The 24,866-nt window shown below is 49.3% G+C and overlaps 13 protein-coding genes and 1 non-coding gene across 14 annotated transcripts; 7 read left to right on the top strand and 7 right to left on the bottom strand.

Annotated features, from left to right (window-relative positions):
- Window positions 1-59: 59 nt before the first annotated feature.
- Window positions 60-176, bottom strand: PV09_07324. The gene has a single exon (XR_001622107.1). It is a non-coding gene; the product is annotated as a 5S ribosomal RNA (ribosomal RNA).
- A 155-nt stretch (window positions 177-331) lies between these two features.
- PV09_07323 (uncharacterized protein) lies at window positions 332-2,168 on the top strand. The gene has a single exon (XM_016361077.1). It carries the CDS (start codon window positions 696-698, stop codon window positions 1,932-1,934), a length of 1,239 nt encoding a protein of 412 aa, XP_016211153.1. The 5' UTR covers window positions 332-695; the 3' UTR covers window positions 1,935-2,168.
- On the bottom strand, window positions 1,967-3,931 carry PV09_07322 (uncharacterized protein). Its single transcript, XM_016361076.1, has 2 exons — window positions 3,759-3,931; window positions 1,967-3,700 (listed from the first exon to the last, which is right to left on the bottom strand). Exons 1-2 carry the CDS (start codon window positions 3,848-3,850, stop codon window positions 2,101-2,103), a joined length of 1,692 nt encoding a protein of 563 aa, XP_016211152.1. The 5' UTR covers window positions 3,851-3,931; the 3' UTR covers window positions 1,967-2,100.
- Window positions 3,932-5,315: 1,384 nt separating this feature from the next.
- On the top strand, window positions 5,316-7,783 carry PV09_07321 (methionine-tRNA ligase). Its single transcript, XM_016361075.1, has 2 exons — window positions 5,316-5,582; window positions 5,638-7,783. Exons 1-2 carry the CDS (start codon window positions 5,408-5,410, stop codon window positions 7,290-7,292), a joined length of 1,830 nt encoding a protein of 609 aa, XP_016211151.1. The 5' UTR covers window positions 5,316-5,407; the 3' UTR covers window positions 7,293-7,783.
- A 43-nt stretch (window positions 7,784-7,826) lies between these two features.
- Window positions 7,827-9,141, bottom strand: PV09_07320 (uncharacterized protein). The gene is made up of 2 exons (XM_016361074.1): window positions 8,829-9,141; window positions 7,827-8,767 (listed from the first exon to the last, which is right to left on the bottom strand). The coding sequence occupies exons 1-2, from the start codon at window positions 9,003-9,005 to the stop codon at window positions 8,111-8,113; spliced, it is 834 nt and encodes a 277-aa protein (XP_016211150.1). The 5' UTR covers window positions 9,006-9,141; the 3' UTR covers window positions 7,827-8,110.
- Window positions 9,142-10,393: 1,252 nt separating this feature from the next.
- On the top strand, window positions 10,394-12,048 carry PV09_07318 (uncharacterized protein). Its single transcript, XM_016361072.1, has 2 exons — window positions 10,394-11,237; window positions 11,310-12,048. Exons 1-2 carry the CDS (start codon window positions 10,496-10,498, stop codon window positions 11,348-11,350), a joined length of 783 nt encoding a protein of 260 aa, XP_016211148.1. The 5' UTR covers window positions 10,394-10,495; the 3' UTR covers window positions 11,351-12,048.
- PV09_07319 (uncharacterized protein) lies at window positions 11,269-12,027 on the bottom strand. The gene is made up of 3 exons (XM_016361073.1): window positions 11,875-12,027; window positions 11,710-11,820; window positions 11,269-11,647 (listed from the first exon to the last, which is right to left on the bottom strand). The coding sequence occupies exons 1-3, from the start codon at window positions 11,938-11,940 to the stop codon at window positions 11,492-11,494; spliced, it is 333 nt and encodes a 110-aa protein (XP_016211149.1). The 5' UTR covers window positions 11,941-12,027; the 3' UTR covers window positions 11,269-11,491.
- A 64-nt stretch (window positions 12,049-12,112) lies between the features above and the next one.
- Window positions 12,113-13,398, top strand: PV09_07317 (uncharacterized protein). The gene has a single exon (XM_016361071.1). It carries the CDS (start codon window positions 12,335-12,337, stop codon window positions 13,217-13,219), a length of 885 nt encoding a protein of 294 aa, XP_016211147.1. The 5' UTR covers window positions 12,113-12,334; the 3' UTR covers window positions 13,220-13,398.
- A 133-nt stretch (window positions 13,399-13,531) lies between these two features.
- Window positions 13,532-14,094, top strand: PV09_07316 (uncharacterized protein; the record flags this gene model as incomplete). Its single annotated transcript, XM_016361070.1, has 2 exons — window positions 13,532-13,846; window positions 13,876-14,094. The coding sequence occupies 2 exons, from the start codon at window positions 13,532-13,534 to the stop codon at window positions 14,092-14,094; spliced, it is 534 nt and encodes a 177-aa protein (XP_016211146.1).
- Window positions 14,095-14,426: 332 nt separating this feature from the next.
- PV09_07315 (uncharacterized protein) lies at window positions 14,427-15,794 on the top strand. Its single transcript, XM_016361069.1, has 2 exons — window positions 14,427-15,211; window positions 15,267-15,794. The coding sequence occupies exons 1-2, from the start codon at window positions 14,783-14,785 to the stop codon at window positions 15,348-15,350; spliced, it is 513 nt and encodes a 170-aa protein (XP_016211145.1). The 5' UTR covers window positions 14,427-14,782; the 3' UTR covers window positions 15,351-15,794.
- On the bottom strand, window positions 15,553-16,593 carry PV09_07314 (uncharacterized protein; the record flags this gene model as incomplete). Its single annotated transcript, XM_016361068.1, has 1 exon — window positions 15,553-16,593. The coding sequence occupies one exon, from the start codon at window positions 16,591-16,593 to the stop codon at window positions 15,553-15,555; it is 1,041 nt and encodes a 346-aa protein (XP_016211144.1).
- A 375-nt stretch (window positions 16,594-16,968) lies between these two features.
- Window positions 16,969-18,518, bottom strand: PV09_07313 (uncharacterized protein; the record flags this gene model as incomplete). Its single annotated transcript, XM_016361067.1, has 2 exons — window positions 16,969-17,526; window positions 17,586-18,518. The coding sequence occupies 2 exons, from the start codon at window positions 18,516-18,518 to the stop codon at window positions 16,969-16,971; spliced, it is 1,491 nt and encodes a 496-aa protein (XP_016211143.1).
- Window positions 18,519-19,500: 982 nt separating this feature from the next.
- PV09_07312 (uncharacterized protein) lies at window positions 19,501-20,759 on the top strand. The gene is made up of 2 exons (XM_016361066.1): window positions 19,501-20,273; window positions 20,340-20,759. The coding sequence occupies exons 1-2, from the start codon at window positions 19,684-19,686 to the stop codon at window positions 20,425-20,427; spliced, it is 678 nt and encodes a 225-aa protein (XP_016211142.1). The 5' UTR covers window positions 19,501-19,683; the 3' UTR covers window positions 20,428-20,759.
- Window positions 20,760-21,031: 272 nt separating this feature from the next.
- Window positions 21,032-24,506, bottom strand: PV09_07311 (uncharacterized protein). Its single transcript, XM_016361065.1, has 2 exons — window positions 22,544-24,506; window positions 21,032-22,494 (listed from the first exon to the last, which is right to left on the bottom strand). The coding sequence occupies exons 1-2, from the start codon at window positions 24,089-24,091 to the stop codon at window positions 21,181-21,183; spliced, it is 2,862 nt and encodes a 953-aa protein (XP_016211141.1). The 5' UTR covers window positions 24,092-24,506; the 3' UTR covers window positions 21,032-21,180.
- Window positions 24,507-24,866: the final 360 nt, after the last annotated feature.

Genomic DNA, 24,866 nt, shown 5'->3' with positions numbered 1-24,866 from the left:
AGCATTGACTGCATTTTGGACAGCAAAGAAAAAAAAAGAGAAAAATGGCAAAAAAAGAAAACATACAGCAGCGCCGGATTCCCACGTGGTCACCCACCGTAGTACTAATGGGCCGGTATGAGGTTTATGTAAGAGTGAGCGGACGGGGACTCCAGTTTTCCTCATCCTATGACCGTATGTGATATACTATAAGGTTTATTTTTCATTATAACATCTCAAATCGATCAGATTCACGCATTTACTCGTCGTCATCTCTACAAGATCAGCTTGGTTTCTTTAGTTCTTATATTTCTTTTTTTTCTTTGGGAATCTTCTTCCGTAAGGTCATTTTCTTGAACAGCATCTAATCTAGATACAAAACTTTTTCTCAACTGCAGGACTAAAATGTCGGGAGTCGCCGGGTAATGTGTCTATTCCCATCTTGGCGAACAAATCCGTATCATGGGTCATTACTTTCGTGCTTGTGGTATCGCAATTCAACTGTCGCAGGCATTCGGGACACACCAATTGAGATGACAGTTTACTTGCCTTCCCGCCAGCTGCTCTTTCAGTCAGAAGAGTGCTGACACGAGTGTGGCCAGAATTTTTGGCCACGCCCACAGAAACTGGAGAAAAAAAACCGGATCCACCTTGTCGTTCCTCTCATTTTCGAAAGAACAGTGAGACCGTAAAGGACTCTCGGACAATCGTGTAACATGCTAGTACTTCACGACCCGACCACGCTCACGCACCGCACGGTGGAGCTGCTCGGTGCGAAGCTCATTCCAGCACTCGAGTCTCCCGAACGTCTCAAAGCAATTCTGAACGCCCTATCTTCGGCATCCCAGCACCAGGTCGTGCAGTTGTCGCTGAGTGCAGCAGCTGAAGATGAGCGATCGACGCTCTACGAACTCATCAAAAAGTCGCACGATCATGGGTACCTGGAACATCTTCAATTCTGCCACGAGCAATGGGTCAAGGAAGGTTTGGTAGGCGAGGATGAAAGTGTGCTTCCAGAATGCTTCCGCATCCCGACGAGACTTCGGAATCCCAAAGATGGAAGGCCTCCAAAGGACGTGTTCTCACGTCCCGGTTACTATTCGTTCGACATGAGCAGCGGTATTTGCAAGGATACTTGGCCAGCTATACTTGCGAGTGCAAATCTTGCCTTTCATGCCATCAAACACGTGTCGCTATTGTCGACGCCATCTTCAAAGTCAAAAACCGTGCTCGCTCTTTGTAGGCCACCTGGTCATCATTGCAACACGTACATGGCTGGTGGCTATTGTTATGTGAACAACATTGTGGTAGCCGTTGACTCTATACGCATGAACTGCTGCCCACGGTGCCAAACTGTGCAGAATGGAGATTCAGCTAGAGAACAAGGGACTACAGCCACTCTTCCAATTAGTCAAGTTTCCGGATTGAAAACTGACGTGGGCGCTTCATCCAAATGTTCGCCTCGCATCGCCGTCCTCGACATCGATTTCCACCACGGTAATGGAACCCAAGATGCCTTCTACAGCGATCCGTCCGTGCTTTACCTTAGCATTCACGGAGAAGATGAGTATCCCTACTATTCAGGATTCGAGGATGAGCTTGGTGCAGATGCCGGCTACGGATATACGTGCAATTTTCCGCTCAGGTCCGGCTCTTCTTTCGAAGAATACATGAAGAAGCTGCATCTTGCCCTCGGCGAGCTTGAAAACTTCAAGCCAGATTACCTCCTCGTGAGCTTAGGTTTTGACACATATCATTTGGATCCACTTGGGAACTTCAAGATCGAGACTCCGGATTACAGGGTTATGGCTGAAGCTATTAGGGGGAATACCTGCGTAAAAGAATTACCATGTGCGATTTTGCTAGAGGGTGGTTATGTCGTTGATCGTCTAGGTGCAAACTTACTTTCCTTTCTCGAGGGTTGGGAAAATGCGGAGAAAGCCAGTGAAGCATAGAAATGGTACACGGTTGACAAATTCTGCGATCACAAGCTTGTTCCAAGCGATAGTTTGATTTGATCTTTTTTTTATAAAAAGAAAAACACCTCATCGATGGATTGATTCTGAAAAAATGCATATAGATGGAACAGAACGCCGCATGTGTACATAGCGGACCGCCACATTATGCCTTGTACAGTGTGTCTAAAAAGTGCTTCACAACCTCTCTAACAATGGTCTTGTCAGGCAACGACCCAGCAACACCGTAAAGAGCGCTTGCAGTCCCCTTGTGTACATTCGACTTGCCCTCTTGTTTGGCTTTCAATTCTTTCTCCGCCACCTCCTTAACGCTCTCCTTGAGGTCCTTCAGCAATTCCTCAACGCTGGCCACAATCGGTAGCGTGACGGCAATATGAATACCTGGTGGGCTCTGCAAGGCGTTCAAATGCCATCCTTTGGAGCTCATGGTGTCTGCAACACCATAAATGTCAATTGTGCTGCTCGTGAAAGCCACGACGCTGACGAGCGGCTTGCCAATGACGCGAAGGTCTTCCTTCAGCCCTTCTTCGGAACGAATAGCGTCTTCAATGCGTTTGGCACAGCCAACAATCTTATGGCATGCTGAGATGTAGCCACTCTCGCCCTGGAGCATCATGCTTGCCCAGGCGCCTGCGATGAGTGCGCCTGGGCGCGATCCAGCAATGCTTGGGGATGGATAGACTCCACCCGGCCAATCTGGCGCGATGAAGTACTGATACGTGCGGATACTTTCGTCACGATAAAGTAGAGTGGAATTTCCTTTCGGCGCGAAGCCATACTTGTGGGTGTCACAGCTTATGCTGGTAACACCCTTGACCCGGAAATCAAAAGGCTCGATCTCAAAACCAGCCTGAGCTATGTATGGCATCAAAAATGAGCCGAGACAGCAGTCTACGTGTAAAGGTATTTTCTTCTTGTGCGCAAGTCGCGAAAGAGCTGAGATGTCGTCGATGATTCCATGAGGGTAGTTTGGCGCGGAGCCGACGAGCAGAACCGTGTTCGGGTTGATCAGCGCAGCGACAGAAGGTATGTGTACCTTGTAACTTGGGGCCGGGCACTTTACAATGTGCACTTTGATACCAAAGTAGCTCCCTGCCTTTATGAACGCTGCGTGTGCGGTGTCTGGAATGATCATTTCGGGCTCTCGAATGCCGCGTTCCTTCAAAGCCTTGTTGCGAGCACTGAGACATGCCATGAGGATGGACTCAGTACCGCCGCTGGTGGTTACACCAGCAGCCCCTTCCGGAGCATTGAACATCTTCAGAACCATTGCAACAATTTCGGCTTCCATCTTACGCACGGCAGGGAACACGTCAGGGTGAAGTGGGTTGCTGACAGTGAACATGCCATATGCCTCTGTCTGGAGCTTGCTCAAATCCTCTCCGCCGTGATATACTGCACCTGACACACGGCCCTCTTCCCAGCGTGTATGCTTCATCTCCGAAAGTTTCTTAAGCTCATCGCGTACTTTGTCCGGGGTCCATCCATCTTTCGGCAAGCTTGTGAAGCGCTCAACACCAGGACCGGATGGTACAAGACTCTTCTCAATATTGATCTTCGCCTCGGCTATTTGGAGCTGCACCTTATCGCGCACGCCGGGGAGAGAAAGGAACTTTCGGAAGAGGTATTTCTTCGCCGCCTTGTAGAAATCCTCTGCCGTTCCGAAGAGACCGCGACCCTTGAGCTGATAGAACACTTTTCGGGTCCATCGCAGGCAGAACAATAAGAAGACGATGTTGCGGATCCTACGTAATCGTAAGTTAGAGGTAGACTCGCAAAACGTTGGGTTTGGAAAATATGTACAAGTCAAGATTAAGAATTACCAACTGCCGCTGCTTAGACAGCTTGGGAGCAGTGTCGCGCAAGCTGACTGGCAGCCTTGAGGACCCAGGCATTGTGGCTCTGACGGCGCGAGATCGAGGTCGGTGTTGGCGACTCCAAATTGTCACATCTTAGTGTTCCTGGCGAGTCGGTTCGCATTTAGAGCGGAGACGGAACGTTCACATGTCCCTACTTTCCGATGGCTGACCAGGAAGACGTCGGAGCACATTCCACTTTGGGCGTCCTCTCTCCCCCACGATTTGCTCTTCACTTTCTCTACGTCATCGCTGAACAGCCACTTCACTCTCGCGTGTACGACAGGGTGCTATTATGTGCAAGGCAAGTATTGATGTTGATATTTAGAAGTCTTCTGAGTGGTCCTGCGTGCATAAGAGAAATGGAAGCTTCGTTTCTGCACAAAGCCGTCAAAGATCAATTCAGAATTCTCTGCTATGAATATCGCCTATATATGAATTGAAGAAAGCCACCAGTTCTATTCCACTCCGTTGCCGATCGTTGCTTAAATATAAGGAATAGTAAAACAAAGCATGTTCCTTGCGCTATCCCATTACCGATGGCACGGGAACTTCTCCGGCAATCCTTTCGATTCTCCATTCATCAAGTTCGTGAATCGACTGACATTCTCGTTAGCATATTTAATTGACACTGGCTCGAGGTAGACAAGAAACTATGGATGCATTGAAAAAGGAAGCGTGTGACGAGCGAGCGTTCGGAACACGAGCATCGATGTTGAAGGGACGACCCTAGCCACATCGTGTTGAGACTTCATTGCTTCCTTAATCGAGATAGAAGATTGACTCCTACAAATACTGGATTTGATCTTTTCAATTTTTTATATCTTTGGGGCTGTTGGCCAAGATTTGTTTGGCCACGACCACGTATGAAGACAGAGAGCGGCTACGCCTAGTTCAAGAGCCAAACTCGCAAGTGACAATCAACATATAAAACTAGCGTCGAGATTTGAAATGGAAATGAGAATTCTGCCCGAGATCAAAATGGGATCGTAAGAGAATCAAGGTTGTATAAGGACCTTTGTGGAAAAGATCGTTGAGCAAGCGGAAGCACGAGGGACACAACAGAGATTCGCAAGGAGACAGATCTATTCCTAGACTTCGTTGAACGTGCATAGTGTTAAAGATAGACAGCGTGCCATCTCTTCAACTATATGCTAAAGAACTTGATATATGTCCTTGCCATGGACGCTCTCGGCTTGTACGAACCAAGCCGGCAGATAGCAAGCGCGTTGTTGATCGTTTTCGACGGGATCGTGTAGTTCTAACTTCAGAAATAATTTGTTCAGTGAGAAATGGGCTTGAGCGATAGAACTAGGTGCCTGCCCACAGCCATTGATGGCTATAAAAGACTCTTTTGTATTCCCAATGCGGGGTTGCCAGAACGAAGAGACAGAGGTAAGTAACCCTGGGGCAGCCCCGCGGTTGATGCCAGATTTGACGCCTTTGGTGCCTGAACTACCTGATCTCTGACGCACATAATCCTTGCCCACACGTTTGTACTAGGCTTTTGACTCACCATGCGCCCAGCGACCTTGTGTGAAATTCCCACTTCAAGCTAAGCACGTCGAAAAGATCCTCAACCTACGAAAGACGAACATGGCGTCGGGAATTATCCTTCCACAGGAGGGCAAGCGGAATATTCTGATCACGTCTGCTTTGCCTTTCGTCAATAATGTGCCTCACCTCGGAAATATAATTGGCTCAGTGCTCTCTGCCGACGTCTTTGCACGATATTCAAGAGCCCGAGGAATCAACACTCTATACATCTGTGGTAAGCGTCTCATGGCTGGAAAATCGTCTTGACGCTAACTGCGCCTGCTCATAAGGAACGGACGAGTATGGAACAAGCACAGAAACGAAAGCACTTCTTGAGAAGATTACTCCACAAGAACTTTGCGATAAATATCACGCTGTCCATGCCGGTGTCTATGCTTGGTTCAATATCAGCTTTGATAAATTTGGTCGAACAACCACACAGCAGCAAACCGAAGTCACCCAGGCAATGTTTTTAAAGCTGAAGGAGAATGGTTTCTTGAAGGAACTTACGACCACCCAGCTATACTGCCTTGAGCACCAGTCGTTTCTGGCTGATCGTTTTGTCGAAGGCACATGCCCTCATTGCAAGTACCCAGATGCTCAAGGTGATCAGTGTGATCTATGCGGCCGTCTTCTCGATCCTCTTGACCTCATAGAGCCACGCTGTAAAATGGACGGCGCAAAGCCTGTGGAGAGGGAAACCACACACATGTTTTTTGAGCTGGACAAGCTACAGGGCGAGATTGAAGCCTTCTTCCAAGAGCGCATCGCCGAGTCTCCTTGGTCTGTCAATGCAACTGCCATAACCGCAGCTTGGCTGAAGCAAGGTCTGCAAGCAAGAAGCGTTACGCGTGACTATAAGTGGGGTACCAAAGTTCCATTGCCTGGCTATGAAGACAAAGTAATCTATTCCTGGTTTGATGCGCCGATCGGATACATTTCGATCACTGCAACGTACACAGATCAATGGGAGAAATGGTGGCGCAACCCTGATGTTCAATTGTATCAATTCATGGGTAAGGACAACGTGATCTTCCACTCCATCCAATTCCCTGCTTCGCAAATCGGAACTCGTGAGAACTGGACGAAACTCCACCATCTCTCGGCGTGCGAATATCTCACATACGAAGGAGGCAAATTCTCAAAGAGCCGAGGCATCGGTGTGTTTGGCGACTCTGCACAGAAGTCTGGTGTGCCTTCAGATGTTTGGCGATACTATCTTCTGTCTCACCGCCCGGAAAGTGGTGATACGGATTTCGACTGGGACTCATTTATCACAGCGAACAACAGCACGCTCCTAAATAACCTTGGCAATTTTGTTAGTCGTGTCATCAAGTTCGTCGCGGCGAAGCATTACAACAGCGTTGTTCCTGCCGCGGCAAACCACGAAGAGTTATCTTTCAAGGAATTCAAAGATGAAGTCAATGCTCTCCTGGCACAGTATGTTAAAGAGCTCGATGCTGTCAAGCTCCGTGCTGGTCTGGCAACCGCACTACAGATTTCTCAGCTTGGCAACGGTTTTCTACAATCAAATAACCTTAGTAATCGTCTTGTGGAGGAGGAGCCAGAGAAGTGCAACACAGTGGTGAACCTTGCTATCAACCTCATACATCTTCTGGCAAGTGTATTTGAGCCTTATATGCCTGATACTGCGGCATCAATCAATCGACAGCTCAATACATCGCCACAGTCGATACCCGACCAGTGGAAGGTTGATTCAATTCAAGGTGGCCACAAGATTGGAACGCCAGAATACCTTTTCCAGCGCATTGCGCCTGCTAAAGCTGAGGAATGGAGAAAGATGTTTGGTAATCAAAAGGAGGAAAAGGCTAAGGAGGGTGAAATGTCAAAAAAGGCCGCAAAGAAAGCTGCCAAAAAGAAGGCAAAAGAGGCGGCAGTAGCGGATGGAGCTGTTGAGGAACCTACCGAAGCAACGCAGAAATAAACGAGGATGATGCTTATCATCACGATCAAAATCATGTTTTTGCATCGATGAAGAATTGCTAGATGGGCATTCGATAAGTCGACAAAGGTCGTCAATAGAGAGGGCAACCTTTTGGCAATGTGGAGGCAAAAAAGATCGATTTTTACACGGACTATATTACCCTTTAACATCGCAGTCAAATAAAAATTGACTGGACGTCTAGATCGCAGTTGGTCACTGGCATGAATGGTCCGGTCAATAGTGTAGTTCGCTTCTAGAGCGAACCAATGATGAGCATTAAGCATTGAACTCTTTATCCAGATGATCCACGTCATGGTCCTCATTCATCGGTCATATCAGAGCAGGTCCACATATTGTCTGTCCGGCGGGACTCCTTAATAACAATGATTAATTGGAGTCCTTGAAGAGAGGCATTGAAGCAATTCATAGACATCAGATAGTGCCTGGGTGTGAGTATGAAATGGAGATAGCTTGGGCAAGATCCAGCCAGAACACGTAGGTGATGTCTCGCGTACGTATTGTAGATCTTAATGGGTCTGCAGGCCAGAAGTGGGAAAGACATATAATTTTATTAAGCTATTCAGCATGGCTTCTGGGCCAGTTTCCTCAGCCTCAGAGTGCTCGCTCGATTATGCGAAAAATGAGATTGTACTTTGATATACCGGGTCATGTTTCTACAAGAATGTGGCCCCATCACTTTAAAAACAAAGAACGCTAAATGCAATGCTTTAACCGCGTCAGTTGATATGAATAATAAAAAGTATTAGATGAGCTGGGTGGGGACATGGTGTAGCCTCGCACGGGCAGCCTAATCATGCTCAGTGCTCCATTAGCTCGATGGGCGGCCTTGATGTGCGGACTACCGGTCTCCGGATGTCTTCCATGGGACTCAAGTCAGCCTCGTGATCGCTTTCGCTCGTATCCTCGACGGAAATGCTGGGCAGGGCCGGGCTGTCGCCCGCGTGCTCTGGATGGTACACCAGGGTGGAGCTTCGGCTGCGCATCCTTAACCCGCTGCCTCCGCTCGCAGCATTGCTGGGCTCAACGTCCATGTGCTCGTCCCCGATGCTGTCCTGCCTGGCGTCCCTGGCGTGCAACCTTGCCAGCGCCGCGGCCAAGTCTTCGGCATGAACCTCCTTGTTCGGCGGATCTTCATTGCGCATCTCCCAGCCATGAGGCGGACTAGGCGGCGGCGAGATGAAGAACTGCTTTTCTGCGTGCGGAGCCTTGAGGTGCTGGTCTTCGTTACTGATCTTGGTCTCCGCACCGAAGTAGACGCGCACGCGACAGTCCATAACGGTCTCGCCGTCTATAGCTTGCCGTATGATGGTGGCGTCGTCGACCGAATAGAAGGACACGATGATGCGTCGCATCGACTTTAGAGGAGCCCAGGTGTGGATGGGAACATGTTGGTTTACGATCTCTTTGATTCTTTGCAGATTATCCGGCTGGAAGATGACAGGGTCGTTGAGATTCTGGCGGTGAGCGTTAGCCTTTGCTCACGCTGGGCAGACCAGCTTTCTGCTATGAACTTACTGTGATAAGAAGAGTGTTCGTCGGCGGGGAAGGTGTTATTAGAGGCGGAAGATCGCTCAGGTCTATTGACAACGGCGACCTTGAGCCTCGCCGACTTGATATTGTGGACTGTGGTGGAGTAGAGGTGTCGAGCGCAGGTAGCGCAGATGGTATGGAAGACATTATCTCAGCAGTCATGGAGCCTTGCTTACAGCTGTAGCGTACTCTGAATAGTTATGGCACAAAAAGGACAAACTTCAAGACTGAATATTTCTTCCTTTTTTTGGCGCAGTTTGTAACTATGCCGGAAGGCTAGGAGAGTTGGCGGATTATATGTACGGGTAGTACTGCAGGCAAATCGCAGAACCCTTGCTTTGTCTGCGGCGCCCAACACACGAATCACGAGCTTGCTGCGCCTGCATGTTCATTGTCTGGAACCTTCACCTACACTAACTTAGAACGATAACCTCTCCATGCACAGCCCCCATTGCCCCTCAACCTGTCTGCCAACGAGTCCTCAATCTTGCCGCTCGCTTTGTTCAGCGTCTTGTCAGTGCCCGCTGATCCATCATCGCCGCGCAAGTAGCGCTTGGCGCAAATGCTAGGTCTTCTTGTCTGCCTAGGAAGTGTGGTTAGATTCCTCCAAGCGGAGAGAGAGGACTGAGAATCCTAAGACTTCGCACACTCGTCCTATTTGGGCACGACGTTTTAACAGGCCAAGCGCTGGGCATTCCGGAAGTCTTTTCACATACAGTCAGCGATGCGTATGGCAGAATCGAAAACTTGCATCAGCGCTGCGGCCTTCTACTCGCCATTCACTCAGCGGTAAGGCATACTGAGGGGATGGACCACGTCGTATAGATGGAGCATGTCTTGCACAGCATCGTTCATGGCTCGCTAGCACGGACGAAGGATGAATAAATCTACCTGTTTTACGTTTTTCCTCTCATCCTGACGCTCCTTGGCACAGCCATCGTATCTCTGTTTCAACTGATCCTCTATTATGGCCCATCCACAAATGGAGCCGGACTGTGCATTGAGTTGCTGATCCTCGCCCATACCTTACACTCGTCACGATATCATTCACTGCCCAACGGCTGATTGCCGCTGTTCCCGGAGGCCACCTGCAAGAGCTCCTCCCCCCCTCCCCCCCGCTTTGTTTCTCGTATTTTCATTCTCGCTTGGATTGCTTGCACTCAGCTGGCTGGTTTCAGTTGTACGTAACGCCCTTCCACAGCCGCGTGCAGATCCGGCCTCAAAGAGGCGATTGAAATTGTAGGATAGGTGAGGCACTGCAGCATATCCAACCGCAGGCCTTCGTTATTGTCAAAAAGCGGATGACTCAGCCATTCAGACTGCTCGTCTTCCTAGAGACTATAATGATGGCATATCATTCACTGTCAACGTTAACTATGGTGATTCGACCATGTTCAAGAAAGTTCGGTGATGCTTCGCATGTCGGGATTGCCCGCGAAACCAGTTGGCCAATCATACAACTTCTGAAGGTGCTTAGAAATGTCAATATCACGTGAATCGTTCGCTATGACATATCCCCGGCTCGCGGTTCATTTTCGCCTACTCAATCGCACCACTTCACTGACCGCATCGTCGTCGGCAACGAGCCCTATGTAGTATAACACGGCCTTGGTTTTTCTTTGAGTTATTTCACGTCACGAACAAGAACATCAATGGCATCATCCAGCACGGCCGCATGTGCCACCGTTTTTCGGTTCTTCGCATCCGCAACCCCAAGACGATGTCCGCAGTGCCTGCGCACCTTCTCCTCGTACCGCTCCTTCAGACAGTCATCAAAAAGACAGTTGATGACTGAGAGTGCGTATCGGCCTCAGACCTTAGACCCTCCTCCGCCTCCACCAAGAAATGCCGATGTCCCAGACCCTTTGTTAGCCGGCGGAACAGCCTCGACGACGGACCAGCGGTTCACTTGGTCGACTAGCGAACCGCAGAAGCAAACAAAGTCAGAGAAACCCGCGTCATCTTACAGTGTTGCAGAGCGCGAAGCGCAGACGTCTCAGCCCGTGACGCCGTCCCCACAGTCGCGTGCACAGCCTTCCACCTCATCTGCGGCGAATGCGTCCACGAATTCGCAAGCCACACCGCAGAAGCGCAAGTTACGTCCGCGTAAAGCGGCGATGACGCTGACTCCTGCAGCTGTGTCTCAGCTCCGCAATCTGCTGAACGACCCCGAGCCCAAGCTCATACGTGTGGGCGTCAAGAACAAGGGCTGCTCGGGCTCGGCATATCATTTGGAGTATGTGGACAAGCCAGGCAAGTTCGACGAGCAGGTTGAGCAGGATGGAGTCAAAGTCTTGATTGATAGCAAGGCTCTGATCAAGGTCATCGGCAGTGAAATGGATTGGGTTGAGGACAAACTGAGCTCAAGATTCACGTTTAGAAATCCCAACGTCAGTAAGTGTAGCCACTGGCAGTTGACTGCTGCGTGCATTTTTGAGGGGTTTTATGTGCTAACAAGTCGAGTAGCTGAGCAATGTGGATGTGGCGAGTCATTCAGCGTGTCGTAACCAACACTCGAGCATCTTCGACCGAAAGAAGCATAGGAATGGCGTTTTTTCCTTCTGTAGAAAGACTACCCCTCAAAGAAAGCGTATCATACATAATGGAGAAAGACAACTTTTCCCTGCCTCGAGCCTGTATCTCAAAGTTCAAAACACTCCCGTCTCAAAATCAACAACACATGCACTCTGAATTATGCCTGCTAGGCTCTGTTTGAAGGCCTGATGCGCAGGATCCTTCTCTACGTAGTAATCTCTGTCGGCTTCAGATTCAAACCACATAACAAATGCGTGGGTCGTGTCGCCCTGCTATATCATCAGCACGATGTAGTGCTTGTCAAGGTCTGGCAAAGAGCATTTAATCTGACCGCGAGTCCTTCTTTGCTGTTATTCTTGCCTCCCATGGTAGAGCGTATGTACGGTTTCTTTGTTTCTGGGTGCAAGCATGTGTTCGCCAAGTTCAACATGTCCGCACATGCCTGTTCGAAAGTCAGCATTGTCGGTATAGCTGGCACTGAGCTCAATCCTCATACCTTCGCCACTTGAGCAGGGGTGGCATCAGGCTTGAAGCCAAATAGCACAATGTGAACAATGGTCATCTTGGATAAACCTGGAATCAAAAGCGAATAGATGATTGTGTGAATTAGCTCTCAGTTTTGCAGATATTGTTACTATAAGACTTCTGATCCCCGAAGCGGGGCTTGTGGGGTATTATACACCCTTGGGTTTAGTTCGTGAGTTCAATATATTTTTGTACTAGGCGCGCATATATTTCTACAACACGAGGACCAACATGCATAAAAGTCTTACGAAGTGATTGGGATCTTCTGAGTGGGCCATCTATCAACTCTGGAGCCGAATTGCAAATTGTCCCAACTCCGCCCAAGAGAAGCTCGTCTGTGCGCGCTGCAGCGGGCGGCCTCAATGTAAAACAGGTCATGCTCTTCTACATGCGTCTCGATTGGCCCACTTCAGCCTACCTCATTCTCCCCGATGGCACCAAACCCTTTGCCAGAGGAAGTTCTCGAGCTCATAATCCGCTTCACGGCCTCGATTCCAGACCTTACGATCCCTGTTCTGTCGCCGAAAACAACCACTACGCTTGCGCTCAAACTGCTCATCCGAGACCGTTTGCCGACAGAATACGTTCGCAATCGGCTGCGACTCATCTTTTCTGGCAGGATACTTGAGGATGGCTCTTCTTTGTACCAGTCCTTGAACCTCAAAGATGCCGCCCCACCGCCTCCGCCCCGCTCGGCAAAGTCGAGAGGCAAGCAGCCGCTACGAGACGATGAAGACGGGGCACGAACCGTGCTCCGCAAATACATACATTGCTCTATAGGGGACGTGCTTTCGAGATCGGATCTCGAAGAGGAGGCGCGCAAGGCAGAGGAGGCCAAGCAAGCGCTCCTTCAGAACGTCGGCCAAGCCTCAACCGGTTCTCCAGCAGACAACGGCCATGTACCACCAGCAACGCAGGGCCCGCTCGGCTTCGATCGCCTCCTTCAAACGGGCTTCACAGCTGCGGACGTGGCCACGCTTCGCGCCTCCTTCCTCGCCCACCTCAGCAACACGCACACGCCGGACACGATGCCGCACGGCGATGACTTGAGGCGTCTGGAGGAGCGCTGGCTCGACACTGACGCGCAGAACAGTCAGCAGATAGGGCCAGATGGAAGCAGCATAGAGGATGACGAGGGATCGGCGCTCGACGACATGTTCTGGGGCAACATCTGGGGCTTCTTCTGGCCCGTCGGCGCAATCGTCTGGGGTTTCAGAGAGGATGGCGTCTGGACCAGACGGAGGATGATCGCCGTGTTCACTGGCGTGCTGGTCAACTTGGTCTTTGGATTTGCCAGGTTGACCAGCTCGAGGTGATGGCAGGGAAAAACATATTTCAATAGATATGGATGTGCATCATTTCCGTATGTGACATGATAGACTTAGCGGTGCCTAATGCCGTGGTTAAGAACCATTTGACCTTCCAAGTGCTTTTTCATCTAGGTGACGGCTATACTCAATTCTACAGGTAATCAATCATACCTATTCTCTCCATAGTACCTTGGCCAGCTTCTGAAAACGTAAACGTCAAGAACCCGAAAAGTTCTTCACTTCCGACATTTTTATCTGTCTTTCAATCACCACGCGATGTCCCGTCAAAAAAGTAGCCTACACTCGGTCTCTCCTGCGATGCAAGCGGTTCGCCCATGGGGCTCCGAAGCGACGGGGTTTAATGCGGTATCGAGCGAACAAGCTGCACATTGTGATCCTTTAGTTGATGCGCTCGACTCAAAACCAGCATTGCCACCCGCACCTGACCAGTCCGACACGTTGACTGTCACTCTGAAAACTTTCACAGACGAGCATACGAAGAACATGAGCAATTCGTTCTCTGCGCCTATCATACTTAATGGTATCCAAGTTGGCAAACTCACCGCGCAGAAGATTGAAATAGCAGCCAAGTCAATAATTGGCTGTGATGGAGGTGAAGTTCAAGTCACCAAAGTCAGCAGGCGGCTCTTGTTCGATACAAGGATTCCAGTTCTGATGGCTTCACGCTTACGCTGCCACGGAAACCATGTGCCAACGTGAACATCACGCTCTCTGAACAAGGGTGCCGAGCAAGAGCGGATGATCAAGTCTTCTTCACTTACGTGAACGATATCAAGTTGGCCGAGGAATCCCTAGCCGCGAAAGTACAGGTCATAAATGCAAGATGGCAACAAAGGGTTGCAGTGGATGACAATGAATAGCTCGCTGACCCAGAGACAGCAGAAAATTCAGGAGCATGGCGGGCGAGATGTGGAAGCATGCAAACGCTCTGCTCGATGAGTATGAGGCTCGCAAAGGAGGTTGCTTCATTTGATAGCTTGGCACACCGTGGAAAGGCAGCGCGAGAAATTTGAGGAACCCTTCATACACATAGCGAATTTGACTAGTTTTTGCGGCAGTTCCCGATATTCTAGGGCTTCGATCATGATCAGGTGATGATACACGTACAACGTTGCCTGATATTCGCATCATACAGTGCTTAGAAGGTATTCTAAAGATTCTTTAAACACGATTAGTTTTACAGAATTCATCTCTCAAAGTCTGTTGTACTGTTTTCTGTCATGGCTTGGACGGCCCTTATTCTTCAGCCTTGTCCCGGGTCCTTCATCTCAGCCAATCAAAGGCCTCAATGTAGCCAACCGACCCAGCCCATGCAGCCCAAATGACATCACACGCGGCTGAAGTCATAGACCGCGAAGCACCGAAAATCCTGCTTTTGATACCGCGTACGTACGATGACGCCTCCCATGAGCCCGGTGTGCTAGATAATCAGCGAGAATTCCCAGCGCTACCAGTTTTGCGTCATCACGTATCTTGCCAACCCTCACTGCACTTTTTGTCGCAACTCTAACTCGAAACTTAGCATAAATTCTTTCATCTCTAGTCGAAATGCCTCTGTTTGGATCCAAGAGGGAGGCCGTAACCCCAACTGAGCGGGCAACGACAACGACTACGACCCACCACAACCGCTCGGGTGGTCTTTTCGGCAAGAAATCCGAGCCTGTGAGCCGGCAGACTACAACCACGACGTCCTCTCGAACCTCCCCTTCTCGTTCGTCTGGCCTGTTTTCACACAGGAAGTCAAGCTCACCGGATCGGCACACGACCACGACTTCGCACGTCGGCCACTCGCCAAGCCATAGCACCAATCTTCTTCATCGACACCACGAGGATCCGTCGATTGTCAGCGCTAGGGAACGAGTCGTGAAGGCTGAAACTGCAGAACGGGAGGCCGACCGTGCTCTTGTCGCAGCAAAGGCTGCAGTTAGGGAAGCCAGGGCTGAAGTGAAAAGGCTCGAGGCTGAGGCCGCAGAAGAGGTAAGACCGAAGATGCATGCGTGTCCCTCCCGCATTTTCTAACATTTTCCGGTAGGCTCGTCTTGCAAAGATCAAGCAGGGACAAGCTGCTTCGCTTTCCAAGCGAGGAAAAATGCTTGGACGTCACGACCATCACTAGGCCATGGTGCGGCAAGAATTGTCACGACGTGAACGAAATGGGTTTCCCTAATATTCATGTATTATTTGGCTAGGATTTTGCTCGTTAAGCGATTGCGACACCAGTGCTTCATTCTGTACGATACGAAGGTGCAGCCAGCATTTGATATCCCAATGCAGAGTCATTTCTTCTTTTCCCAGCATATAATCTGCGAGTCTTTTCTTTACGTAGTCTCATCCACTTTGTATACCAACTTCTCTCCGCTCACCTTACCTGACTTCATTTCTTCCATGCCCTTCAGTACACCTTGCAGACCGCCTTCTCTCAGCCTCTCTGGGTGCGTCTTCAGCTTACCCTCTGCCAGGAGCTTCTCTGTCAACTCGAAGAACATCTTGGCGAACTCGAAGTCCTCATGACTCTGTGGGAACACCGTGGGACCAAACCTGAACTCTTCATCGAAGATCGTGTACATGAGCGTGAATTGAGCCTCCACGTCGTCTCGCGGAAGCTTAAGCGGGAGGACAGAGCCGTACTTGCAGCCAGGTTCTGAAGACAATGCCTCGCAGCATATCTTTGCTGAATCTTCGAGCGAGATGGTGTCGAATACATACTTGAGAGAATTCTTCGTGTACTCTCGAATCTTCGCACCACAATTGGGGTCCTTGTAATCGAAAGGAACGACCCCGTGGCTCTTCATCCACTCGTTGTGCTTGGGAGAACAAGTCGTGATGCACTTGTAGCCGGCCAACTTCACATACTGGCACGCGAGGCTGCCAGTTGCAGTGCTTCCTCCGTACACAAGGACGTATTCGCCACTTGTCGTTGGCTCAGAAGGAAGATTCAATTTGAGCGCCTTCTGGAAAAGACCCTGGCCGCAAGTGATTGCACCGAGCGGAAAGGTCGACGCTTGCTCCATGGTAAGCCCAGCTGGGACATGCATTTGCAAGTCACCCTTGACCACAGCGAATTCGGCGAAGACGCCGTCATCGACGTTGACTGCGTTGGCGCCGTGGGCGACGCCACAAATCTTATCGCCCTTCTTGAACGACTTCGTGACGGCGCTGCCAACCTCCTCGACGACTCCTGAATAGTCGCATCCCGAGATACAGCCTGGAGCTGCGAGGTTGAACTCCACGTGCTTCCAGTCGGTTGGGTTGAGCGCGACGTAGCTGGGTTTGACCAGAATCTGATCCGGCCGTGGCTTAGGGATTGGTCGATCGGCGACGACGGACGCCGATGTACCGTTTATTACGATGGCTTTCATTGTGTCTCAGAAATGTAATTATCTAGGCGACTTTGTGGTGAGACTATGGAGAGCAGACAGATGATATATATAGTTTAGGTGAAGCTGCAAGGGTGGGGAATGAAACGTTCTACGACATCATCATGTTTGCAATAGCACTGGGGTCAATTTATGCAAAAAATGGAGTCCCCACCTATATACACAGACCTCCGAGGTCCGTCTTGCTTTGAAGCAACATAGGTACACAGCTGCTTACCAATTAACCTAACCACACTCATACGCCACATCCCAACTAGCTGTTTTCGGAGTCTTCTAGAAATGGCAATACAGGCCGTTTCAAGTTAGCGCAAGCTCCTGGCCGGCCAAATTTGCCTTCTGCCCGATCCGAAGCACCCGTCAGTGGATCTTCCTCTTCTTAGAGGCCGTATTTGCAGACGCTGTGAAGACTTCTACAAGTGTGATGGCGAGCTGAATAAGAAAGATGACTATTCTCGCCAGATGATCTTTCCACCCGAGCACAGGCTTGCGGCCTCTTACAAATTTTGCGTCGGCTGCTTGCCACGGCACAGATCCACCCAGCCTTCGAGCAACTTCCATCCCACTGCTGAATCCATCCTCATGGAAGCCGTAATTGGTCCATGCCCCACAGTACCATATGCCACGCTTTCCTTGTATCTCATCCAGTCTGCACTGGGATCGTATGGCCGCTGCGTTGTACAGTGGATGCTCATACTCAACTTCTGCCTGCGTAGATTTCGGGTCTGGAGCATGCGTGGGATTCATCGTCACAAGGACATGACCGTACCTCGAGACTGGGATGTGCTGTAAAATGTTCATGTTATATGTCAGTGACACGGATTGAGAAGCACCATTAACGTCTTTTTTGTTCCTCTTTGACGAGGAAGTCGTAAGATAATTCCACGCCGACCATGCTAGTTCGCGTTTTGGAAGAAGCTACGTAGAATGTGTAAGTGCAGGTCGTATGAACGTACTTTAAACAACGCATGACTTACCGAGACGTCTGAATGTAGATAAACCTTGTTTTTTGTTGTTGCAAAATTCTTCAAGATGTCATGCTCCAGCTCAGATGCGGATGATTTGATAATGTCGTACGCCTGGTCCCCATGGCATGCTAGTATAACCTCGTCAAACATAAGCTGCTTTCCGCTTTTGAGGTACAGCTTTACTTGTCCGTTTTCATTATCCAGCGTTTCTACGCGGCTTGACAGGTGCACGTTCTCGGCTGGAAAGTTTCTCATGAGACTGTCAATATATTTCTTCGAGCCTCCAGGTATCGTAAGCCAATCCGGCCGTTTCGCAATCGTGCTCAATAAATGGTGATTCCACATGAACCGAATCAGTGTCACTGCTGGGAACTCCAATGCGCATTTATCTTCCCCAGTGCTCCATACGCATGCTGTCATAGGGATGAGATAATCATCGCGAAACGCATCCGAATATCCCTCACGATCCAGATATTCGCCGATGCTGATTTCATTCTGGTTCGCCAAGGTCCCGTCCACTTCAGTGAGCACATCTAGCGCAAAAAGATTGAAACGCACAATGTCAAATATCATTCGCCAAAACCTTGGTCGGAACAAATTCTCGCGTTGGGCGAAGATTGAACGTAAAGAGGTGCCCGACCATTCAAATGCGCCATAATCGCGGCTGATTCCAAAAGTCATCGCGGTGGGCACGATTTCAACACCAAGCTCTTTCAAGAACGGGATGAAGTTCGGGTACGTTGCTTTATTCATGACAATGAAACCAGTATCGACCATGATCGACTTGCCATCATGCTCGAAGGGTAGTGTGTTTGTGTGCCCCCCAAGTCGGTCATTCGTCTCGAAGAGATGGATGTCATGGCCAGTTTCACGAAGAGTGTATAGTGCCCCCAGGCCAGAAATGCCGCTTCCGACAATTGCAATTCTTTTTGTTTCGCTCATGATGGATGGATGAAGTAGAATTGAGTTGGAGTTTGATTGAAGCTTCGAGATGCGTGAAATCTATGACCTCATGATATCTAGATGGACACTTCGGCTGACGATAATAATTGAACGAGGCGAAAGTAAATACCTATGTATTCGAACTCGTGGAATGAAGGAATATAGTTGGCCGCAACGTCTTCACCGAATTGCAAGACACATTTCCTACTTTGAGACACTCCGTGTCATGACCAGCTCGTTTCGGATTCCTCCCACCGAAAAGGCACGATGAAGACTCAAACCTGTGCCCATCACATCGAAATAAATCAATTTTGGAAATGTCAACACCACGCATGGATATGATGGCTCGGAAGATCATATATTGCAGCGCTGCACTTAATGCTAAGTTGAAGAGCCACTACGGCTCTTATGCACGTGATCAGAACGTTCCGCCTGTACTTGTGGAGGTTTGAAATATGCTTCATTTGATCGCGAAGCCCTAATGGCTTTTACAAGCAGCTGACGTGTATATCTTTTGTTGTGAGTACACAACTGCAGTTTCCTCAGCCGGTTCATACGTCTTTGAAGTGGTTCAGACGTCTTTGAAGTGCTTCATACACTCACTCGAGTGCGGAGTCAAGATCAATAAGTACATGCTCTTCACTTTTTCACGCCATTTACTCTCTTCGTCAGAGCAAGGGCTTTATGTCCTCAGATTACATAAGTCCATACTCTTCCTTACGATCTTAGCCCTTGTTGGTCGCTTCATTGTTTATCCATCTCATGTTAAAGGAGAAAAGGGACGGAACAAAGGAACAGCGTGCTCGCCTCATCTTTTTGTATTTCTTCATAAAACACCAGGCAATTCACAGGCATATCTGGACTCAGGAAGTATTGCTTCGACTGGGTGTTGAGCCTTTGAACTTGGCACAGCATGTGTTTCGCATCACGTGGCTAGATCTGACGTATCACGAGCGGATGTTGCCAGCTCCGGCAAGTTCACCCCGACATCGTGAGTGCCTACAGTCTGCAAACTTAACATCTTCCTCTCTACAAACTTGATCTTGTCCCTCTACTTCGTGATCCGCGAACATCTTTGCGCTCATCACACGATTGATTGCGTATCTAGAATCAGCTTTGCTCAACCTGCCATCTGGGGTCTCAACCCGCCGTCCTCGCTCTCACAATGGCCGATATTCTCGATCAAGATGCTGGCTCGGAGCTCTTCAGCAGTTATGAAGCCGAGCTCAAGCTTGTTCAGGCGGATTTGACGCAAAAGCTTGAACAGATTCCCGATCTCACAGGAGAACCTCGCAAGGCAGCTCTCGGCGCCGCTGAGCGGTCGCTGGATGAAGCCAAAGAGATTTTAGATCAGATGCGTATCGAGAAGCAGAATGTACCGACGCCATCCAGACAAAAAGTCAACACGCGCTTCCGCAACTACCAGACTGATATTGACACTCTCTCACGAAAATTGACGACGTTGAAGAATGCAGGCTTTGGAAACCGGTACACAGATGCGCCAGATGATGCGCCTCTGGATCCGCACCTAGCACAAAGACAGCAGTTATTGAGCGGAACTGAGAGGCTCGAGAGAAGTAGCAATCGTCTAAGAGACAGTCAGCGCATTGCGCTGGAAACGGAGGACATTGGACGAAGCACGCTGGCAGATCTGAGCAGGCAGAGAGAGACGATTCAGCATACTAGAGATACTCTTCTAGAAAGTGAGGGCTACACGGATAGAAGTATTAAGACTTTGAGGGGAATGGCGCGTAGGTAATGACACGCCCTGCCAAACAGTAGACGATCTGCGGCAATCCGGATGCTAACATTTTGCCCCAGGATGGCTACAAATCGGCTTATAACAATCGCTATCATCACAGTTCTCGTTCTCCTCATAATAGCCGTTATTGTTAGCAAGTTCAGGTGAATCAAAGGCAACGCCTCCGCGCGAATGTCAAGGTCGCGGACGCAGACCATGACTCTTTCTACTGTACAGCATTCCACCCTATCTTTAGGCGAACTTCTTGAGATGATCAAGCAATATCGTTAGCTGGGCATATAATTTACCGCTTCGTACTTCATAAACCTACGATATTCATAAGATACAGATGCTTACATTTTCCCACGGCTTCTCTTTCTCTTATACTGTAGCTTTATTCTGCAATTCTTTCACGAGGGTCAAAAATTTACGTCAACATGGAATAACTGCAGATGAGTCTTCGTTCAGATTAGTACCTAACTCAGATAACTGAACCATCATGGCAGCAAAGTAAACGCCCTTTACGTTTCACGCAGTATTTGCATATAGGAAGTACTTTCGATGTTGGGTGCAAAGAGTGTCTCGCCACGTGGATACTGATCCTAAAAAGAGGATAGGACCTCTAAACGGTCGGCGTCCACAGCAGCTCTCACACGGTTAAGGGGCGTCAGAATGATGCCTAGCTTAACTCGCGCCGCTCCACAAGGTAGAAACCCAAATTGACGTTTGAAGCGGCCGCACGTAATTTCAAAAATGAAAAGCTGTTCGTCACATCAGTTTGTGCGGGCATTAACATTAATCATTAGGACTAGCAATACACAAGACGGCCCACTCGCGGCGTCAGCGATCTTGCACAGGACGACAGTCCAGTGAGATCCAGAACGTCTCTGCAAGCCAACTTTTTACGACTTTTGACAGCAGCTAAAGAAAGCTTTTTCGCTTCGTCAGCATCGACAAATGTCTCCCGAACTTACTCTGCTTTCTTCCGAGGCTCGCTAGGGTGTTTGGCGTTGATGAAAGCGTATCCATTTCAAAATTTGTCTCTCCTCTAGCACTTGCTTCATGATCGCCTTCGGATTCTACACTTTGATACCCCGACGTTGCTCCGTTGCCTACGCTGTTGATGTCACCTTTTCGAGTGGTCATGAAAAGATGTTTGCCTTCCGTCTCAATTCCCCAGTTGACAGTGAATTGTTTTCCAATTGGCCCAGCGCCGCAGCTACCAGCAAGCAACGCATTTGGGGGAGAATTAACGGCGAGCGAAAACATGTTTGGAGGCTCGCTGAAATCCGTAACCAAACCTTTGTTGATGAGAAAATATGCAAGCATGAATACGTTAAGAATAAAGACCGCAAACATGACAACATAGAATCCCTTTTGGTAGTCTGCTGTCCCACCTGAGGCGTACTCTTGCGCTCTTACGGAGGCATTGAAATATTGATATACTCCTTGGGACAATGAGGGGACAGTATAGTTCCAATATTCCACGAAAGGTGTGTCTACAGCACCCATTAATAGAGTACACCCTACGAGCACGCTAAGAGCTTCTGCTGGACTTGGAAGCGCAGGGTTGAGTGCTTGATCGGTAAGCATCAATTGGGTCAACAGGCGCGAATTGGAGGCGGCTCCGTCGGATACGCCTGTACCTAGAGACAACGCTGTAACAGCCTGGACTCCAACGTCGTACCAATCGAAACTCGTAGTTGTTGTGCGGCTGCTGTTGGCTCTAATATATTGTAATTTGTCATCTGGATCTTCACAGTGAGCAGCTAGGCTACCACCATTGGCCGTTGCCTGGTATTGAGTGGAACAAAATGGCGTCATGCCAGCCTTAATTTTGCACATGAAATAGTCCGGGCTTTTGTTGGAATCACCCTTGCCGAGAAGATAGATTGAATCTCGTTGGTAGACAGGCCGCGTATTGTTCAGCAATGTGTTGAAATCGATTGGAAACTTGTAGAAGGCAGGCCTGTCTTCAGGCTCTTGCCATCCGAAAACCTTATCGAGCGAGTTGTTGCCAATTGGAAAGGAAGTGAATCGTTTCCAATCGACACCTGCAACATACCACCATGTCGACAAGTTCGCAAAATCCCGTGTTTGATTGAGTGTAACGCCTGGCATTGTCTGGTAGACGAAGTCTTCATATTCTGATTGCTCGAAGTTGGCGCAAAGGACGTTTATATACGGGCTAGGAACTGCTGCCCGGATGTTGTAAATGCCCTCTCCATTCAAGTCCTGGCTATGGTTAGCACGATTAAACAACCGGGTACATCTATCGTCCTACAGTGGGTTGAAGGATTCTGTTAACACTATCATACCCAGCTGAGACGACGCCAGCATGAGGGAAAGCTAGGGTTACATTATTAATTGTGCGGTTGAATTCCTTCGAAACCTTCGCAGTGTCTATGACATTTATCCAGGTGGCGTTGACGGCGATGGTTTCATTATGCAGTGCGAATCCTGGAGGTCGCGCTTTCTGATCAATAGCGTTTGCTTCGCCAACTTGCACTAGATTAGCCCAGTAACTGAGGTATTGCTTGTAATTATGGTATCCTTGGGCCGCGTGGTCGATCTCCAAGCACGTGTTCCCGACGTTTTGCAGGTCATAGTTCTGGTCGAAATTGTTGATCTGAATTGGATTCTGACAGGTTTCCTGTAGGTAGACAACATTTGAAAATTGCGCCTTGACAAGGCCTGCCAAGGTCCTGCTCTCCCAGTCACCAAACTTGAGTTGGGGCGCGACCAGTGCGCTTGATGCAACAGAGTATATCATCGCGAATGCAGCTACACTTAGCGACAATATGCCAAGGAAGCTCATGGCCGCGTATTTAACAGTCTCATAGTGGGTTATCATGCTACCAGGCTGCATCACCCAGTTACGCATGGTGAACTCCGCAATGGTCACCCCTCTGGCGGACGAATTGAATGCGCGGCGGGACAATACCTGGCCTAAAAAAGTGACAAATACAGTTACAAAGCTTAGTTCGATCAGTTTCGCAAAGACCTGAGTGAGAATATCGGCACCAGATGGGTTCAGCGAGCCACCTTTACTTCGAATGGCCATGCCCCATCTTGGCCCACGAATCGCGATGCCCAGGAAAATCCCGGAAAATACAGTAGAGAACAATGCGATGAGCACAATTGACATCGCGAGCCAGTTGAAGCGTCCTTGATAGAAGCTTTTGGCCGTAGGGCACGCGTGTGGATGGAAATCGTTTGCCTCGAAAGCTGAACGTATCGAGTAATTGCTCTTAGGTCTGTTTAATTGCGCAGTATCGTCGTAGTTGTAGGGATCATTAAATGAGGACATATTCGAAGATCGTTTTTGTTTCGACATCTCTACGTCGTCCTCAGTGGAAGAGTTCGCGGCAGGATCGTAAGCAGTCCTTGCATTTGACAGGCGACTTGTATCGCCATACAATGGCGGCGAAATGAGTGGATTTGACGAGCCTGGAGTACTGTCGGTTCTGGGACTAGTATAGCTCTGTCCGATCGAAGCATTGGAAACTCGCTGGATAGATATTCTTCTAGCGTATCCAGTCGAAGGTTCAGCATCCGCGCCACTTTCCCGCTCCCTTTCCAGATTCTCAATTCCCAACCCAGCATACCTAGAAACCCTCGCTATATCTCCCTCCTCTTCATCATGTTCCCGTACAATCTGGTCAATATGGGACTCCGATCCGAGACGCTGGTATTGGGGTTTTCGGCCGAAGGACGAGAAAGGACTGGTAGGGCCACTGCCGCTGAGAGTTGCCGAAGAGAGGCTCGAAAGGTCCGAACCTTCTTGTCTAAGATGCCATGATCGCCGCTGGTTGGCATTGCCTTCTTCCATTCTTCGGTATCACCTCCACTATCCACAAGCCTATCTTAGAATTTCAGAGTGTTCAGGCCGCTGCCAATGGGTGTACAGAAAACACAACCTCATCGAAAGTGGCACAAAGACCTCCTGGGCGTGATTCTATTGTCAAGTACGATGTGCTTCCTGGTAGTTTAAAGGAGCAAATGCTTGCATGTCACGCAGAGACGCAAGGTTCCGAACAGATGCTTGGGCCAGCAAACGCATCACTAACCGCGAGAACTTGGTCTGCGCCAGGATATGGAGGGGGCTGGAACCACGACTCAGCCTGACTTAGCTGTTGGCAGAAGCTTGTGCAGCTGAACAAGCTGCTGCATTCTCCGCGCAGCTCACCGGTGTCAGCCCTTCAAGCTTCATGGGACCTAATTCCTCTTCGCTCCTACATGTGACTATTTCATCACGAAAGTGCGATTCATTACCGCGCAAACGGCTGCGAGAGCTTGGCGCAGACGGACGTGGCATAATCGCAGCTATTTTCGTCTCGTGGTTTGTCAAGTGCTTAGCTTCGAAACGCCGATCCTGCCAAGAGCGTGCAGATCAGGTCAGCGATAAGGACGGGGCCTGATTTGAGCCTCCATCAAAGGCCCATCCCGAATCCCATCGTCCATTGCGTTCGTCGAAGTTATTGCTTTAGCAAATAACCGTCTCCTCAGCTGCAAAAGAAACAAGAACTGGAAAAGGACGAGCATGAATCTAGGCTTTGAAATGTCTTCTGCTTTTGAAAGCCAAATTAACTCGTTCAAACCTCGAC

Source organism: Verruconis gallopava (genome assembly GCF_000836295.1).
Source record: "Verruconis gallopava strain CBS 43764 unplaced genomic scaffold supercont1.28, whole genome shotgun sequence".
NCBI classification, from domain to species: domain Eukaryota; kingdom Fungi; phylum Ascomycota; class Dothideomycetes; order Venturiales; family Sympoventuriaceae; genus Verruconis; species Verruconis gallopava.
This window is presented reverse-complemented; position numbering and strand designations above follow the sequence as displayed.

Coding starts and splice junctions, on each gene's coding strand:
- PV09_07323 (XM_016361077.1), top strand. CDS start 696: ATGCTAGTACTTCACGACCCGACCACGCTCACGCACCGCACGGTGGAG.
- PV09_07322 (XM_016361076.1), bottom strand. CDS start 3,850: ATGCCTGGGTCCTCAAGGCTGCCAGTCAGCTTGCGCGACACTGCTCCC. Junction 3,701..3,758: donor GTAATTCTTAATCTTGACTT/GTACATATTTTC, acceptor ACGATTACGTAG/GATCCGCAACATCGTCTTCT.
- PV09_07321 (XM_016361075.1), top strand. CDS start 5,408: ATGGCGTCGGGAATTATCCTTCCACAGGAGGGCAAGCGGAATATTCTG. Junction 5,583..5,637: donor CAACACTCTATACATCTGTG/GTAAGCGTCTCA, acceptor CCTGCTCATAAG/GAACGGACGAGTATGGAACA.
- PV09_07320 (XM_016361074.1), bottom strand. CDS start 9,005: ATGACTGCTGAGATAATGTCTTCCATACCATCTGCGCTACCTGCGCTC. Junction 8,768..8,828: donor CGAACACTCTTCTTATCACA/GTAAGTTCATAG, acceptor GCTCACCGCCAG/AATCTCAACGACCCTGTCAT.
- PV09_07318 (XM_016361072.1), top strand. CDS start 10,496: ATGGCATCATCCAGCACGGCCGCATGTGCCACCGTTTTTCGGTTCTTC. Junction 11,238..11,309: donor GTTTAGAAATCCCAACGTCA/GTAAGTGTAGCC, acceptor CAAGTCGAGTAG/CTGAGCAATGTGGATGTGGC.
- PV09_07319 (XM_016361073.1), bottom strand. CDS start 11,940: ATGACCATTGTTCACATTGTGCTATTTGGCTTCAAGCCTGATGCCACC. Junction 11,821..11,874: donor CCCCTGCTCAAGTGGCGAAG/GTATGAGGATTG, acceptor ACTTTCGAACAG/GCATGTGCGGACATGTTGAA. Junction 11,648..11,709: donor ACAGCAAAGAAGGACTCGCG/GTCAGATTAAAT, acceptor ATGATATAGCAG/GGCGACACGACCCACGCATT.
- PV09_07317 (XM_016361071.1), top strand. CDS start 12,335: ATGGCACCAAACCCTTTGCCAGAGGAAGTTCTCGAGCTCATAATCCGC.
- PV09_07315 (XM_016361069.1), top strand. CDS start 14,783: ATGCCTCTGTTTGGATCCAAGAGGGAGGCCGTAACCCCAACTGAGCGG. Junction 15,212..15,266: donor AGGCTGAGGCCGCAGAAGAG/GTAAGACCGAAG, acceptor ATTTTCCGGTAG/GCTCGTCTTGCAAAGATCAA.
- PV09_07312 (XM_016361066.1), top strand. CDS start 19,684: ATGGCCGATATTCTCGATCAAGATGCTGGCTCGGAGCTCTTCAGCAGT. Junction 20,274..20,339: donor TTGAGGGGAATGGCGCGTAG/GTAATGACACGC, acceptor ATTTTGCCCCAG/GATGGCTACAAATCGGCTTA.
- PV09_07311 (XM_016361065.1), bottom strand. CDS start 24,091: ATGGAAGAAGGCAATGCCAACCAGCGGCGATCATGGCATCTTAGACAA. Junction 22,495..22,543: donor ACAGAATCCTTCAACCCACT/GTAGGACGATAG, acceptor AACCATAGCCAG/GACTTGAATGGAGAGGGCAT.